The sequence below is a fragment of the Lissotriton helveticus genome, chromosome 3_1, assembly GCF_964261635.1.
Source record: "Lissotriton helveticus chromosome 3_1, aLisHel1.1, whole genome shotgun sequence".
NCBI lineage: Eukaryota > Metazoa > Chordata > Amphibia > Caudata > Salamandridae > Lissotriton > Lissotriton helveticus.
This window is the reverse complement of record NC_136061.1, coordinates 998,429,693-998,448,187: the sequence shown is the minus strand read 5'-3', so window position 1 is coordinate 998,448,187 and position 18,495 is coordinate 998,429,693. Positions and strand designations below refer to the sequence as shown.

Genomic DNA, 18,495 nt, shown 5'->3' with positions numbered 1-18,495 from the left:
TGTTTGTGTCTTTTAGTTGTGTGTCCCTAGCCTTCTTGTTTGTTGGTGTGATTGGTGGGGGTAGATGGTTATCTCCCTCTTGTTTGGTGAGCAATATAACTGCTGGGTCTTTTAAGAATTCAATCTTATTTTGGTCCATTGTTTGTTCTTATAAAGGGGCGAAAGATTGGCGATATCAGTGTTTGCGCCTCCCCTTCAGTTTTTGCTTTGTTGTTGCTCGCCGATATTCCTTGCGCTTTTCTTTTCCTTTTTGTTGCCAGGCAAGACGCTCTATCTCTTCCAGACCTCATATTGTATTGTGTTGTGTTATGTTGTGCACACACACCACCTCAATCCGGGGCTGGGAGCCTTGGAGTCAAAGAGCTGCAATCCTCGCCCCTGACTCCCGGCTGTAACTCCCTCGCCTGGTCTGATCTGGTCTGGGCAAGGCAGGGCCGGGCAGGCAGGTATGGGCGCCGTGAGCCAAGAACCAAGAGCCAAGAACTGGGGGGGAGCAAGCAGTGATTCAAGCACTTTAGAAAGTTTTGACAGTTGCGGTAAACCTCAGTGACTCTGCGTAATATACAGCGGTGCCAGAGCAGTGACAGAGCAAAGGATGCTAAAGATCATTTGGCTATTCAACGAATGAGACCTTTATAAGTTGTGGGTGTCCCATTTTTTGAGCGCCAGATACAAAACTCAAATGTTTAAACTGTTTGTGTGTTTTGATTATTGGGCGCCATACAAGACACGGAGCTATCTGTGGTTATTTCCTTTTCAAGTAACAACAGGCGGGAGTGTCTTGGGGCTTGCGGCTTCACAGTTTTATGACCCCCTTCTGTATCAACCAGGTGCTTCCAGTGCCTTCAGTATCAGTATCCGCCCAGTTTCAGCCCATCCAAAGAAAGAACTACTCTCCCCCTTCTCACCTTCAGCCGTCTAATCCGGAATTGCTGAGCAGCACACTCCCTCTCTTTTGGTGCTCCGCTCCGCTCCTGCTCATGCTGCTCACTCTGGCCAGTCACGGGGGTCACATTGCTTTCCTCGCAATGGAGGGGGTGAAGGCTCTCCTGCTTTGGCTCTCCTTCGCACTGCTCTTACTGACCCTCACTCTGGCGATGTTCGCGTGGGGGCACTGCTCCTACTCCTCCTGCTGCTCCTGCCGCTCAGCCTTCCCAAACAGGCTGGATATGGCAGGCGAAAGTGCGTCCTGAGCCCTGCGGCGGTGTATGACTGACAGTTAGCCCCCGCTAACCCCCCGAAACCTGTGCGTGCTATCCGGGGCACCTCTGGGGCCGAAAGGTAGAACCGACGGTGAGAGGCGGTACGGCGTCCTCGCTCCCCACACGTGGCCTCTCGGTCTCACTCTCTGCACTCGGCAAACACGAAAGCCTGCGAGAATACTTTAGGAAATTCCTTGGTGTGCAGGGAGGTTTCGCTTCATTATGCATGTAATGTGTCAATGGCAAATTTGTCCTGCTATCTCAGCTGCTGTGATACATATGGCTTTCAGATTTCTCTTGAACTGGAGTTATTTGATGTTGAACGATCAGAGCTGCTTTGGCATGAAACCAGGCATCGCCTATCTGGTAACGGTTTCTGCAGTCATGATTTGTTTCACACAAGTACTGTTTCCACCTGCCTCCACAGTGAGGGAGGCGATGCTGTGGCCTTCGATAAAGCGTTCACTTTTTTTTTTTTTTGCAGAGTTTTATATAGCGCGAACTAGACCCGAACTGAATCAGGTATCAGATCGCTTTACATAGCAACAGTTACCTTACATGAGGACACGCATTCATTTTTAGGCACGGGGAGATTAAGTGATTTGCCCAGAATCACAGGAAGTTTTTGGCGTCGTTACCGAGACTCGAACCCAGATCCCCAGGTCCGAGGTCGAGCGCCCAAGCCGTTAGGCCAACTCCTCTCCCACTTATGCGCTTTGATGATTTGAGCAGAAAGCCTTAATATCTGCAAGGGTGACGTTTGATCTTCAAGGTGCAAGGTCCTCTTCTGGGATGCAGTCGCTACTTGGCATAATTTCCCACTACATTTTGGGGTACCTGTTCACTGCATTTTTAGCACGTCTTGTATCGTGGGAGTGGCATACTTTTTAAAGAAAATAGGCTCTGGCCTGGTTAGTACCTTCCAGACAGTCTTCAGAGTAATTCCATCATTCCTTCACTCCGTGCTGGGAAGCATTTTTGGAGGTCTTCTGCTGGTACTGTTCCTGATTGTCGAGACTGTGCTTTTATTATTTCTCCTCCGCAATGGATATCCCATCAAGAGACCAAATTGAACTAGCACTTCCACATGTGCTCATGGTCGTGAACTCATGATACAGTGTTTTGGCGCACCCTTTCTTCAAAAATTAAATGAAAACAATTTTTTGTCCTTTCGGCCTGTGTGGCTTCACTGCGTGAGTCCGTATTCTATGTCTTCTGTGCACTTTCGAGTGTGCGTTCCTGGTCTGTCTTTGGACATGGACCGACTGGTGAGCGTGTTAATGGCCCACTTGTACTGTTGTCCCTTGCATTTGTCTTTGCTTCTGAATGCATCTACGAGCCCTCCTGGGATGCTTCTGCTCCTACTGATCTGGATCTGAGCTCGGCTTCTGCGGTTCCTGCACTAGCTGCTCCTCCTTCGGCGGCTGATGAAGTGGATGGATGTTAACATGTTTGCTCGATGGATCTGAACTGATGGGTGCCTCTGGCAACATTGTCTGCGATTGCTGGGAACAGCAATGTTTCGACTACCTCTCAGAACACATAAATATTCTGCTAGTTTTGTGGGACAATTTTTAAATTCGGATTTCCTTTAATGTAAAATTGCTTTTTACATTTTTTTTTATACAGGTTTTATATTTTTAGTATGGCTTTCGTCCTTTGCTATTGAAGAAGTCTGATGCTTTTTTAGATTTTAATAGGGTTCTTTCATACGTATTGACCCATATTTTTTAGCATTTGTCTAGGGGCTGCTTTTACCGACTTCTGTCAAAAGAATGGGTGTCACTTTAGTTAGGATAGGACTAGTAAGGAACACTGCTGTTTTACATACTCCTGTTTCTTAAGTTGCCTTTTCTTCTTCACACAAGGACCTTTGACGTACATTTGTGTGCATGAAAATGCAAAATAACATTCTCTGAATCGGCATTGCTTACATTTCTACTTCGTGGGTACATTATCACGACACCTTGGGCATCCAGTACAAGGGAAAAAGTTTACTGTGAAAACTGTCATCATTGTTATTGTCCATAAGGCGACAGCGCTATCCAACTAGAATAAGCAATTGTGGCCTGACAGGGGTTGCAACATGTGTGCTGTTAATATGTATACAGAACAGCTACCTTTTTGAAGGAGAGGAGCACTAAGCTGACACTTTGAGGTCACTACAGCTGATTCCTATTTACAGACACAAGAGATGTCCAACTCTAAACCAAGACTGACAGCATGATGAAATATCCACAGGTAATGGGTAGCTGGTCCAACCTGGTAGGGATTTGGAAGCTCACCCACCCTAGGCAAAACTAGGTTAGGGGGCTCTAGGTAGGAGTACACTATATAGAGCACTTAAATCCCCACATATATTCAGTCTTATTACAATCGTGGAAATGTTCATCTTTTTCAATGTTCTTGTGATACTAATTACGCTGTTTCATTCTATTGATTATCGCAGCGCGCTTATTTAATACAAGTATCACAATGCTTCAATAAATATTGCAAAACCTTGCTGAGTATTTCCTTAGTATTTCTTTGGGTATGCATGAGCATCCAAACGAAATCGTTATAGATCTGTTACCACGATTTCCTTGGGGATCAGGCTTGTAATGTCCTGAGGTTTCACACACATCTGTTATCCTGTAAGGTTAGGGGTGCAGATGGTGCACTGTGGGCTAGTAGGGACATAGGGCAACATATCCAGAGGGTGCGCACATTATCAGTCTGGCACAATCCTGTCATTTATGTTGTCCAACAAACAAGTAATTACTTATTTGGGTATCAAAATCACCCCTAGAGTAGCTGAATTATACCGGGCAAACTACCCCCGTCTCCTACAACAACAAAAAGTTGACTTTAAAAGTTGGGCACCCATGTACATTTTGTGTCTAGGTCGCATCCATGCGTTTAAAATGACTGTCTTATGGAAACTATTGTATCTCTTCCAGGGCCTCCCCATTGAGCTAGATCGTGACTTTGTACCTGCCCCTCTCTCCTTGGTAACCCACTTTGGCAAAATCTCAGAGCTAGACGACCATACTATTGTTAAGGCTACCGAAAGACTCTAGGAGGGGTCTTGCCCTACCCGACTTTCATCTATACTGTCAAGCACAGGGTGATCTCCTAATGGTCCTTCAGAGAATCTGGCAAACATTGACTCCATATGGATAGGGCAGTGGTGGGCAGATACATATGAGGTGTCCTGTGGAAACCAAAGGTAGATCTACCCCTTATGCTTATCTTAATACTCCAACTAAAACAAATCCTAAAGTGTGGGATAAGGTTAATCGAGCATCTAAGTGGACTACGTTTTCCTCCCCTTTTACCCCGATTCATTATAATATGGTCTTTATGCCCATGCTTCAGCCAAGCCCCCTTCACCTGTTGAGGTAGGGGGATGGCTCACCATTTCGGATTTGTTTAATCGCTGGGATATCCTTAGCCTTTGAAAACTGCGAGCGAGAATTCGCGCTTCCGAGCTCGGAATGCTGCCACTGCACACAATTGAAACACTGGGTCTTCCACCCAGACATCAGAAAGGCAGCCACCAGAGAACTCACTCCTATTGAGAGGTTTGCTAGACATGTGCGTGGTTCCAGGGGATGCATTTCATTCCTCTACTCCCTGCTGATCAGTACTATCATCACCCCACAGCCCTGCCACTTCACCTTTTGGGAGCCTATTCTTGAGGAGGCGATCCAAGGGAGGAAATGGTGCAAACTTTGGGGAGGCAGTACCAGATTCAACCACCTTATGGGTATGTGGGAGGCACACTACAAAATACTTTTTGACTGGCACCTATCCCAAACTGAAAAAAATCTTTCTGCCCATGTCCGATCTCTGCTGGACTAGTTGTGGGCTGATTGGGGACTTTCATCATATGTGGTGGAAGTTCTCAACTATCCAGCCATTCTTTTTTTTTTGGTATATTTTTATTGATTATAACACAAGAGTAAAAATGTACATAACGGGTGTCATTTGGTAGGACATATTACAGCGGTGAACGGGTGAAGGAATTGAGGAAATACATTACAATTATAGGCTTCTGAAAAATATCAATACCAGATTAGAGCTGAGGCAAAACAATACGATACAGATAACCATAAGCAAACCTTATCAGAGCCCGCCCACCAGGAATACAGGATACGCAAATTGAACACTCGACACCCGGATATGAGGGATAAAAAGATCAGGAGAATATGCCACATCTCTTGTGAAGAAGGGAAAAGGGAATAAAAAGGTCATAGAACAAAATAAAGGAAGAAAAAAAAACTCAACCCCCCCCACCCTGCACCCCTGCAGATGGCTACGACCTAACCCCACTAGCAGCGTGCCTGTCGCCCCCTAAACTACACCCGAAGGAAGGGAAAAGATGGAGGAGGAGATGTAGTACAAGACGATACGGGCTCCCGGACTCCCCTCCCCCCGCCAAAAGCAGACATCCCCAACCGTGGTATTAAGCAAGTTGTAACAGACTAATAAGCAAACCAATAGGGGAGCCACCAACAGACAAAAGACCGTCCCGCCCAGCCCCCGATACCACAGAGGCAGCAAATCCCTTTTCGATTGCAGCAGACACACCAAACCCAGACAATAAGAATTCCATCTGGCCCGCACTCCCACAGATACAACCCAGCAGAGCCAAAAGAAAGTCACTGTACCGAATTCAAGTCAAATTCAGCCCTGGCCCTTACGATCCATTGCACAAACCCCATCCAGGAGAACCAATATAGTAGCAAAAGAGTCAAAGCGTTGTTGAAAAAGGAGATCAATATAGCCTGAAAGAGTCAAAAAGGTTAAGTCTCGAAGTCTATCGGATACACGAAAGCCAATCCAAAAAATATTAGTGGAGGTCTCCAGAAGAGAAGGAAGAAGTAAGTCCTGTGCGGGCGATGACTTCGCCGATCTTGCTAGGTGTTCAGGGGCTCCAGTAACGTATCGCTGTAATCGTGCGGGTACAACTGGCACCAGTTTCAGAACATATTCGGGGTTCTCCTCCCGAGGTAGATCAAGCTTCGCGGGGGTAACCGTATGTTGCAGGTCTGACACAAGGCTGGAGTCCGGTCTCAAGCAAACAGTCTCGAGGCGCGCAGTCAAATTGTGGAGAGCAGCCTCCATTTGCAGGCGAAGAGCCCCGACGGCGGCCATTACGGTCCCCAGGGTCGGTCCACACACCGTCCGATCCATCTCCGCGTGAACGATAAGAAAGCAGATCTTCAACCCCGGAGGCCGGCTACTCCGGGGGAACCAACAGGCGCAGAGTGGACGGAGGCGACTGGCGACTCACAGGCTTGGCAACCGTTACACCATTGCCGGGAGTGGGGGCCCCACCCGCGGACCCCGAGGGCTGCAGCAGGGTCCCGGGACCTGGCTCCCCACCCACCGTGGCAACCACGTCTCGTCGCCGTTCGTCCAGTATTCGCAGGGACCACAGACCACCACCAGGATAGAGAATATGTTCCACACCGATGAGACCGGACTCTGCCAGGCACCCGCGGCCGATGTTGTTCAACTGAAACCCGGCTGGGTCAGTACTCGAGGCCCCGGCTTACACACTGGAGGAGGCCCAAAAATGAAAGACGGTGTAACTTCGTCAATAAAGGCGAGAAAAACTCCGGGATTGCCCCCCTGGGCTCAGCAACTATTCAGACACACGGGAATCTGGTGGGAGGTCAGGATGAAGTTCAGGATAAGTCCGCCAGCGACGGAGGTCGACGGAGCCGGGAGCTTATGCGGCCATCTTGGTTGCTTGCGTAGCTCCTCCCCCTATCCAGCCATTCTTGACTAAAATTCTGGCCAAAATTAAGGGCATTCTGGGATACCAGCTCCCCTCAAGCGTCAAACCTCTGGTGACCAGGCGGTATTGTGGCTGTGCCTCAGGGTAGCCAAGATAACTCTGGTGACTTCATGGAAGAAGAGGGAGGCACCCTCATTGCCTCAGTGGCATGCTAGGCTGTTGCAGACCGTCATTTTGTAGAGGATGGTCAACATTCTCTTAGATGATTATACAAAATGTGAATATATCTGGGGCCCCTTAGTAGAATTCCTCTCAAAAAGCCTCCTGCTCTGTGCATGCCCCACCCGTACAGGGGCACTCCACCTCATTCAAATTTAGGGTTAGCAATCATCACTGCTTCTGCCTGGGGTATTGTGTTTCCTGTCCCATTACGGGCCTGTTCTCCTGTCTCACTCGTCTCATGCCGTATCATGTGGCACTGTAACTACTGCACTCGTACTTTTGTTTAGGGTTTCTAGGGGGTATATATTGGGCAAAGTTTATATTCAATCTTGGGCAGGAATACTAATTTCATAGTTTTTGAGAAACATTTCTCTTACCTAGGGATACAAATGGGTAATGAAACTCCCTCTAGCTTTATGTCTCTCCTATCCTGATTCACGACTTTCAATTCCACGGAGATCTGATTACATTTTAAGCACTTATTTGAGAGTCCAAATCAGCATCGAGAGGATCCTATGTATGTAAGAATCACAATAATAATTGCGATTCCTACATATTCCTTAATTGCGAATCGCACAACTTGGGTGCTTCCTACATTGCATTTAAGGAATTGCAATTTGTGATTCCTTAAATGCATTCGCAAAATAGGGAATCACAAATTTTGTGATTCCCTATTTTGCGAGGACCTTTTGGGATGATACATCCCAAAAGGCTTTTTCCCTTTCGCAAACGGGTCGAATCTGAGAATTGGCCCATTTGCGAACGGGAAAAGAGCTTGATACATATGCCCCATAGTGTGGGTAAGTAATAGCAAAATTGTGAAAAATGAAAGAGTGAAATAGAATTAATTGATGTAATGGCAATATTATGTGTTTAGAGGAGTTCGGACAACTTTTGGACCCAGTGCCACTATACCTGCTGCATCATTCAAATCATGCCCTTAATGCCTGCAAGGTAACTGCATTTGTGACTGCATTTGTAGTAGTAAAATATAGCAATATTTGTTGTTTAGAGGAGTTATAACAACTTTTGGCCCCAATGCCACTGCACCTGCTGCAAAATTGAAATCATTACCCTAGTGCCTGCAAGGTAACTGCACTTGTGACAGCTTATTTAGTAGTTAAATATAGCAATATTTGGTGTTTAGAGGAGTTCTGACAACATTTAGCTCTGGTTCCACTGCATCTGCAGCTCCATTGAAATCATGGCTCTAGCGCCTGCTAAATAACTACACTTGTCACTGCCTGCTTAGTAGTAACATTTTACAATAGTCTGCTGGCGGCTCAGGCGCCGAAGGTTTGGGTTTCAGGTCATAGGAGGGTGATGTCGTCGAGGTGCGGTCCTTCGGGGCTCCCCTCTTCGGCGCCTGCCATCTCTGCCTCGCCGCAAATCCCTACGGGGCTCTCTGTGGCGTGCAGGAGATCGCAGGGACTCCGGGCTTGCCCCCAAGTTCCCCTCGGTCCTCCGAGCAGGCGGCTGCCTCACCAGAGGTCGAGCCGGTGCTGTTTCGGCGCCGGGAGCCTTCCTCCCCGGCGGAGTCGCGGGTGGAGGCAGGGACCTGGGGCGCTTTCCTGAGTCCCTCTCGGTCCTTGACGCGGGTGGCTGCCCCGTCTGAGGCCGAGCGGGCGCCTTTACGGTGCTGCTCATTCGCCTTTCTGGTGTCGACCCTGCCCCATCCTGGAGAGCATGTAGTGGCAGAACTCGACCTGGTGGCACTAGTGCCCACTCTAGCGCTGATCGAAGTCGATCAGGCGCCGGTGGCGGACTCCACGGAGCAGTGCCGTCATTGGGTTCTGGATTGGTCCCCTGAGGTACCTTCTTCTCCAGAGGTCTGCCATCTGTTGGTGTGGTCCTCTCCGGAGACAGGGTGCTGTATTGTTGCCTTTTCACCGGCATCTTCCAGGGAGGGCTCCTCGCCGTCCCCACAGCCTAAATCCTCGAACCTTTCTTTCCGTGGCTCGCGGAATGGCTTTTCCACCGGCCTCTCCGCCTTCCCCTGGGGCCCCTCAGGTTCCCCATTCATCTGTGGATCCCCCAGCATTCCAGGGCTGGCCGCTCCCCCGGGACATGGGGATGGACGGGTCAGTCTGCAGCTGTCGCCCACGGAGGAATTACTTTCTCCTCCGCTGCGTCCTAGGAAGGCTAGTGTTGCCTTTGTTTGGGCTATTTCCACAGCCGCTGGTATTCTGCGGATGGGTGAACCTGTCACTCTGTTTCCTTCGGACAACCTTTTGGAAGTTCTCCTCCAGGGCTCTGGTGGATGGGAGTTGTTCCTCCCCTTTGAAGCGTCACTCCAGAATTCTCTTATGGGGGCTTGGGGCACCCTGCCATGGGTGATCCGGTGCCTCAGGCGCTTCTGCATCGTCACCGCCCTGCTCCGCGTGACCCTGTCTGTCTTTCTTTCCACCCTTCTACTCAAGGCTCTCTTCTGCGGAATGCCTTTCCGTGTATGTCTGTGGTATTGTTTCCTGTGTCTCGGGAGGCCCGGTGGTTAAATTCATGGGGGCATAATGTCTTTGGCTCTTCTAGCGCTGCCTTGCGGGCGCTTAACACTTTGTGTGTGTTGACCAGTGCTACTTCCAGTCTGTGGGACTCTGTGGAGTCTCTTCTTTCTCATGTCTCTCATGAGGGTGCCCGTGCTGACCTACGGGGCCATGTGTTGGATGGTAGGGAGTTGGCCGCATTTATTCTTTGTGCGGCCTTGGATGTTGCCGATGCCCTCGGCCGTGCTATGGCCACTTCTGTGGCTCTCCGTCACCATGTTTGGCTGCGTGATGTTGTTTTTCCTGAAAATATCAGGGAATGTCTCGTTGACCTACCCTTTGACGGGGTCCTTCTGTTTAACACAAATGCGGACTCCGCCATTCAGCGTCTTCTTGAGGGGCTCCGCCCTCCTCCTCAGTAGATGGGTTTCTTGATCCTCCGGGCCTTGGTGGGAGGTGTTATCCCACTGCTCCTGGGATCTGGTGTTGGAGTGACCTCGGGGTCCTGGGATTTTCTTCCCTAAGACGGTTTCCCATACTTTCTTTGGATGTGCCCTACCCTACGTGGGGTATTTGTAGCTTCCTGTTGTTGCTGTATGCCGCTGGTGCATTTTCTTGGGCAGCTGCGGTGTTGTGCTGCTGTGTTTTTGCCCTTTGACTGCCATTCGGCATGGTCCTCTGTCTGGTGTTCCAGAAGGGTTATTTTCCTGTGTTGACGGCTTGGTTCGTACTACTTGTTTCTCCTTTTGTTTTCCGGCTGGTTGCTTGTTGGCACCCAGCTGTGCCCGCCTGGACATTGTGGTCTGGACGTTTAGTTTAGTGGCACTTGTCGACGTCCAACTGCGCCCGCCTGTTCTTGTGGTCTACGGCCAGGGGGCTTAGAGTAGGGCCTGGCGCTCCTGCTTCTGTTTTATGGGAACTTGGCAGGCCAATGTTTTTCTTCTCCCACCTGCCTTATTGCTGAGGTGCTGTTCTATCTGGCCTGTTGACTTCCAGCTGTGATGGATTTGGTTGCCCTCTTCACTGGGTGTGTTCCTGGTGGAGGGCTCTTGTCCTCGTTTTTACTCTTCTCCTTGGAGTCTATGGGTTGCTCTTCTTCCTCAGTACTCCTCTGCATTGCCTGTACCTGAGGCTTCCGGTGGAGGTCCCTGTTACATGGGCAGTTGGCCTTCTTTCATATTGCCTTTACCTGGGGCTTCCGGTGAAGGTTCCTGGTACATTGGCTGCCGGCCTCCTTCCGTATTGCCCGTACCTGGGGCTTCTGGTGGAGGTCCCTGGTACATTGGCGGTTGACCTCCTTTCGTATTGCCCTTGCTTCTCCTGCTTAGTGAGGGCTGGGCGGCCTCTTTGTCGTTATACCACATCCCCGGTGGGGCCGATGTTCTTTCAAGATGCTGAGGTTCTTATCTGCTCAGGGAGGGAAACTGAGCTCTTTCCCCTGTCCCTCTGACTCCTCCCCTGTTGGGGGGGACTGGGCTATTTTCCTTGTCCCTATGATTATCCCCTGTTGAGGTCTTGTGTTCGCCTGAGCTTGGGAGGTCCTCTCGCAGACCCTTCTTCTCCTTGGGCATGGCTAGGGTATCTTTTCTATGTTAAGGAATCTGTGGTTAGTAGTCTCTATCAGATGTACGAGTTACTTACCTTCGGTAACGATGTATCTGGTAGAGATGAATCTAGCCGCAGATTCCTTCACGACCCGCCCTTCCTCCCCGTTCTGCAAGGGCCCTTCTTGTTCTTCTACACTCGCCTGCCTCCGGGTGGTTGTCTTTTGCAAGTGCCTTTTCTTACTCCCTCCCTAGGGGGATGCTCGCCTTGCTGTTGCTCCATTCCTTCGTTTCTGGTGCTGGTTGATGAATTCATGGGTACTTCTGCGCCCCTGCACCCTGGTCTCCAGTGTGGGGTTCGCTTGTGCCCTTCTTCCTTTTGTTGCTTGCACTTCTGACTCTTTGGCAGTCCTTGGGGTTGAGGTCTTTTGGCTGGGCCTCGACCCTTAGCTCTTTCGGGAGACTTTCTCCCTGCTGGTGTTGTCTGGGGTTGAATGGTCGTTGCTCTCCGTTCTGACCGTGGTGCCATTTTCTGTTCCCGGCAGTGGCTGCAGTCTTCTTGGTCTGCTGTGCGTTTTTCACATGCTTTCTGTCCCCGGGGAGGCTGCTGTATTTGGTTGCAGGCTTGCTTTCCAGTAGCCGTGCCTTGTTCTTTCATTCCATTACTTTTGGTTCCTTAGTACCGGCACTACTCTGGATAGTGCTGTTCCTCGCTATTCGTTTCTTTCCCTTCTGTTTAGCTGGGTTTTTCGCACACTGTTCCAGTATTCTCACAGTTTTGTTTGTGATGGCTCCGCGTTGTGGCGCTGAAAAGTTCGCAGAAGAAAACTGACATAGGCGCGCTGGGGTGGGACGTATGTATTCTCACTGACGTCATGAACGCGGACGACGTCAGGGTGGAGTCACGTGGTGCCGTCCCACCGACGCACAGGGATGCTGTGGCAAAAAGTTTTCCGGATCCAGTCTCTTGCCTGGGGATAATTCTACGTTAAGGAATCTGTGGCTAGAACCGTCTCTACCAGATACATCGTTACCGAAGGTAAGTAACTCGTACTTTTGTAGTAAAATATAATATAGCTCTTGTATATTAACTTTATATTTAACGTGCAATGTTTATTATTCAATTTAGAATTTGATCAGAATGACCAAATAGATTAGGTTGAAAAAAAATCAATCCGATAAGGCCAACAAAGTGCAAAGAAAGGTCCTGAGGCATGAATAGGAAAGGCCACAAACGTTCTAAAGCTAAAGCATCTGCTTTACACAACTAAGTAATAAAAAGAAAGCATTCAGCATACTGTTAGAAGCTGTCTGCCGTTTCTGTGGGAATTCAATTCCTGAATTCCTTATCTAGACAGTGAAATCAGTTAATGGGGCTTAAACAATGTTAACAGGTTAGTAGAAGTATTGTAAATGCGTGCAGCCAGTGGAATTTAACAAAAAAAAGGTTCCACACAAACGCGAATGAACACAGTAATTTGGATTGGGAACTTATTTAAGATATATTAAATACAAGAGATTTCACAAGCACAGCGCAAGCGCTGTGCAGGGGAAACCTAAACATGCATCATTCTGGAACTGTTTGCCGTGCAGGTTTCCTGCCTCAGGATCATCTGAATCCCTACTGCACTGAAAACTAGGGCAGTCCTGTCCAGAGCCTGCAGGCCAACCATACTTGTGACTGGTGGACCCTGTGGCCTGCGAGGCCTTGACAGCTTTACCTAGGCGACACTTTAGCTGATTAGACAATCTGAAACACAACAAAGTTTCGGCTGTGCCCGGCTAGTGCAGCCTTCAGGAACTGTTGTTAGAAAGTGGCAAAATGGAAAATGCACATGTGCTCTGTTAATGTTGTTTCTTTTGCAACATCTGAAACCAGGCATCACAAACAAGGTGCTGGGTGTTGCAAGGGTCAAGCCAGTGGTCTCAGACTATAATGAACAAAGTTTAATAGACAAACCATGTTGTGTTAGGAAGTATAAGGATGATCGAAGACAAGAAAGTAAGGTAGGTGCCTAGCTACTTGCAGCCGGGGGTGTCCACAGATAGATGGGAGATTAAGCACAGTCACCATTGAAAACCTGTTGGAGCCATTAGCAAGGTATTGAAGAGGGCTACTCCTGCCGTAATAACAACTGCATTCTTGCTCTAACAAAGAAGTTGGAATATTAGCTCCAACAACTTTCCAACTCCAGCGTAAGAAAACCTGAATGACTCCAACAGGAAACACATCTGTTAGTTTTTATGGGTCACTGTCACACAGGTGAATGGAATAACTATACTTTCTAGCCTCAAGTGTCACCACTTAGATTACTTTTATGTAAATCACCTACGTTTCTCACATGGAGTACAGGAGATACGCCAAGGTCTGAAACCTTTATAGTGGTGGTGGGGAGATAGGTGTGTGTGGAAAGTTAGTTGATCATTGATGGTTATAATAAATCATCCCACAAATACTAGTTGATTTTGAGTAATTAGTAGTTGAAAAGATCTGTGAAAGACACCTTAATTTGCATGTCATACAGAAAATTCCACATGTAGATTTATTCCTACTGTTTAAATTCTGACTATTTTCAGTGCCTTATTAACTAAATTTGATGTATTGTGTATTAATATTAGCTGTTTTTATAATTTATGTAATTCTGTTTACCTATGTCATTGGCTATTAACAGCAAGAACTACACACACAGTTTTCATTTTTTATAATTTGCTATATTAAAAAAATCACCAAAGGCTGCATCTGTTTCGGTGCTTAAAATGTACAGTATGGAATGCTCCAATATTCATAAATTAATAAATGTTTTAGGGAAATTATTTTAGTTCTAATATCAATGAAATTAACGGAGCTGTTATGGACCAGGAAGGAAAAGTGGTGCATCGACTTTTTGGAAAGTGGCATGAAGGACTTTATTGTGGAGTTCCCCCCTCAGCCAAATGTGTATGGCGACCAGGTGAGTGTATTTTAGTTAACCCTACATTGTAAGAACTGCTTTGACAGGCCTAAGTATTTCAACCCCGTCAGGTTCCATGGAACTCAGTGTGGTTTGGGTGGTTTCAATTCCTAAATTGAAGCTTGCAATGCAGATACAGACTTAAATTGCTCATGGTTGTATTTATAACGTTCTAATTTGTTTTTCAGAATATTAAAAATAATAAATGTAATTTCTGAAATTGAATATTTTTTTAAATTACCATTGACTGTTACTTTAAATGTTATCTGAATATTTTCAGTATATATTGCTCTAATTTTCTGAAGAGCTTCTTCTGCAGTTTTATACATCTTAGCCGTAACAGTTTTTTTTTATATATTTGTATTCGTTTTTTTTTATCATATACAAAGTAACTGGTCACATCAGTCAATACATGCAATGTCTTCCCCTCGTTCCATCATGGGGCAAGAGGAACCACCCATGCCACTCCGCCCCAGATACGTTATGAAGGGTCCAGTGGGAGGATGGGAGAGGCCATGATCTCCAAGGCATGGAACAGCTGCTTGTGGCATGTGCTTATAATGTGTAAGCTGTGGCTAACTGGGCTGGGTCGAACAGGGTGTAGGAAGAACCAGGGAAGAGGCTAAACTATATCCCAGCAGCTAACGCAAGAGCACTGGCAACAAGGGACTCAGGGGAGGAGGGTGACCCTTGTGTTTTCAGTTCCGGGCAAGAAATTGTGAGGGGCTGGTCAAGTAGAGGAGGTTGATCCATCATGGGGTGTGGAAAGCTTCTCCAGTAACTTTTCTCATACAGAGGCTATAAGATGATGGCATGATGCCTCTTCCTTACGCAGGGCCACAGCCTTGGCACCAGCCCAATGGATCAAAGCCCTCTGCCACTGATCGCTGAGTAGGGAAGAAATCTTAGCCAACGGAGTTAATGTGCACAAGTGATGTTTCATTCGTTTTTCATTACTTTGGACCTTTAAGGAAAATAGAAATATTCACATTTTTCATCCAGTATGTTCAGGTGGTGTTCTGCCAGATCTAGTGAGAAATCATTAACCTGACCCTAGCAAAATGTACCTTCACTATAAGTGTCAATATTAGCATAGCTAAAGCTTGGAGATTATAAGTGTGAGGATGCCGTGCAGTTACTGTTGGTATCCAAGGTATTTAAAGATGTGACATAGTATTTTTATTGCGTAGAAAGCACTCTGTGTGATGTTGTTAAGATATGATTCAAGTATAGGTCTGAATCCATGGTTACCCCAAGGTTTCTGACTTATCTTGATTTTGTTGGAGAGGCCTAATTTTCCTTAGACCACAATGGCAGAAGGCTGATCTTTTTGCCATTGTCTGCAGGTCACATAATCTCTCTCTTTGCAGTACTGAGCTTTAGATGGTTATTCATTATCCATGTGTTTATGGCCCAAGGTAGTCATCAAGTTTTAATAAGGTGTTCCATTTTCTAATGATTTGGGCGTCATTGCATTGTTGTAATAGGCAGGGTTGAATGATTTAATCAGGTTTGGAAGGGGGTTAGGTAGATTTTGAGAAAATAAAGTGGATATTATGTACCCATGGGAGAAGCCACAGTGTTGTGTTTGAGGAGCTGATGTGAAATTTGGTACCAACACTAGTTTGTAAATTTACATTTGAATTCTGTTTAGTTTGACACCACTTTTGAAGCCCTAAAATGTTTAAAACACACTGTTCGCCAAATATTTCCCAAAATGTCCATGATGAATATTCTCTAAGCTATCCATAAAGTTATTTTATATTAGTGGCAAGTTAAATTAAAACTTTGCTTGTGAAGTTTCCTCACTTTATTTGAGGTAAGGTTTATCTTGTGGAACTTTCCAGGTGTGATGATTTCCTGATGCAGAATGTCCAAGGTAACATCCTACAGCAAACACTGTGGAGGCTGGGCACCCACTACCTCAGTAAGAAGCATGGGAGGGAGTGAGGGCTCTGAACTAAGGCCTGCTTAGGGTTTTTATAAAACAACTTCATAAGCTTTGCATTTTACAAAGATTGAACAGTTTAGAAAATTCACAAAGTTGTGAGTCAGCTAACTTCACAACTTTACATCCGTCTACTTAAAATCCCATCTAATTGATAGGATTCAAAGTTGGATTCTGGAAAGTTGACTGAGTATGCTTTAATATGTTCCTTAAAAAATCCATGTATTCCTTTGCATAGGCTCTCACGTTAGCACCCTAAATATCAAAACCAAAATATCGATGGCACAGAATATCGAGGACAGATTATTGAATACAAAATATCTACAGGGAAGTAAATATAGATTTTCTGTATGTTACTCAACATATACATACCTACTTGATATATATACATACCTTCAAGGTATGGAGATGTGGTTTTAGGAATAGTAAATCTATTCTTTCCTCTATGCACTTACCTTTTAATATTCTGACCTTGATATTTTTGTGTACCAAAATACTCTTGGGGTCGGTAATTAGTCATACAACCAAACTCACCAATAATTAAAAAAACATTGTGTGCTTTAAATCCTTGCATACTGTACACTTTTCCCTAAAAGTGTTTGTGAAACAATTGTACATGTAGGGCCCGATTCACAGAACTAACTTAAGACAAAAATCCTAAACTTACTACCATTTTGGTATTCACAGAAGGCACTTACTCATTTCGGTATTCACAGAAGGCACTTACTCATTTCGGTATTCACAGAAGTCAGGAGTCCTAACTTTAGGACTCCTAAATGCCTTCTGTGAATACCGAAAGTCGTAAAGTTAGGATTTTCCTCAGTTTAGGAGTCCTAAAGTCACGACTCCTAACTTTACTACTCCGAAACTGAGAAAAATCCTAACTTTAAGACTTTCGGTATTCACAGAAGGCTTTTAGGAGTCCTAAAGTTAGGAGCCCTAACTTTACTACTCCTAAACTGAGAAAAATCCTAATTTTACGACTTTCAGTATTCACAGAAGGCATTTAGGAGTCCTAAAGTTAGGACTCCTAACTTCTGTGAATAGCGAAATGAGCAAGTGCCTTCTGTGAATACCAAAATGGTAGTAAGTGGAACACTCTCCCCATCGAGATCAGGCACATTAATGAACTCCTACAGTTTAGAAGAAAGGTGAAAACTTGGCTTTTCCCTGGCTAGCCTACTCCCTCTGTCCCTGCTTCGCGCTTTTCCCCCTCTGTTTTTCTGTCAGCGCCAGGATGCCTGCAATGGTGACAGTCGCGCTTTATAAATTCTTAAAATAAATAAATAAGTTTAGGATTTTGTCTTAAGTTAGTTCTGTGAATCGGGCCTGTAGTGAAGAGCTTTAATGTTTGGTCTTAGCTGAGGGCCATGCCCCACTAAAAACACACTTCTGCTAGTGGTTCTGCACGTTTTGAGTGCTGATGTCAGGTTTTTGTTTGAAACAATATGACAGAGAACTATCTAATATTTGACAATGGTGGAGAATTGATTGTGCGGCTGTATTCATGTGTTAAGCCAGGAACAAATTAAAAGAAATATAGACTATTATATCTTGATGAGCAAATATGTATGGTATCATTTAGAAAAAGGAGGAAGCATCCACCAAAAATTGGTGAATGTCCTGTCTTCTCTCCTGTCAGTTCTTGCATGCCCCAGAGTGTATGGGGATATGATGTTCCCCAATGGTGGATCAGCTACTGACTCCAACATCAGAATTAAGGCTTTCAATGAAGCCAGTGTGTGTGCGAGTGGCATCCTTTTTGGCAATCTGCCATGATGTCTACCATCTTTTTGGGGGTCTGTCTTTGTAAATAGCATCTGGGATGACAGGTAAGCTATTCACACATGGCATGGAGAATGGCAACCTACTTTCCCATCTCCTCTGTAGTAGCTAAACCATGAAGTCACACCTGACTTTAAGGAAATGTCCACAAGTATGGCGAGCTACTTTCTATTCAGCAGCTTCATTGCTGTTGAGATGGTGCCACCAGTCATACGGTGGCCATTGAAGGTACTCTAGATAACCCACATAGTCTAGAAAAGGTCAGTAAGTAAAATAAATGGCAATGATGAAAAAAATAGATTTGAAGATCACCCTGGGAATACAATTAATTAATGTCCACTGAGACTGCATGTCACTTAATGCTTTACCTTAATGGACTGTAAATGTCATCTCCTTAAATGACCTGACTTGCAAGTAACTCTGGCGCATTTACTCTTACCTCTCCAATTAACAAATGTCTTCTTCTATCATTGTTTCGGAGTTAGCTAGCTATTTAACAATAACATTTTTAGAAACAGTAGGTGAGATGTGCATTCAACCCACACATTATGCTCACACCGGAAGGCTACTGGTGTTGTCTGCTGATCTCACTCTATTGAGAAAACATTAGAAAAAACTTTCATCCTTGTCAC

General features: G+C 46.0%; 1 protein-coding gene across 2 annotated transcripts in view; it reads left to right on the top strand.

Annotated features, from left to right (window-relative positions):
* The window catches only part of OSBPL6 (oxysterol binding protein like 6), a 755,438-nt gene that overhangs the window by 649,572 nt on the left and 87,371 nt on the right, over window positions 1-18,495 (top strand). For both annotated transcript variants that reach the window (XM_078681507.1, XM_078681506.1), the window contains one exon: window positions 13,986-14,130. In XM_078681507.1, coding sequence (XP_078537633.1) covers window positions 13,986-14,130 — 145 coding nt within the window. The remainder of the gene's footprint in view (window positions 1-13,985; window positions 14,131-18,495) is intronic.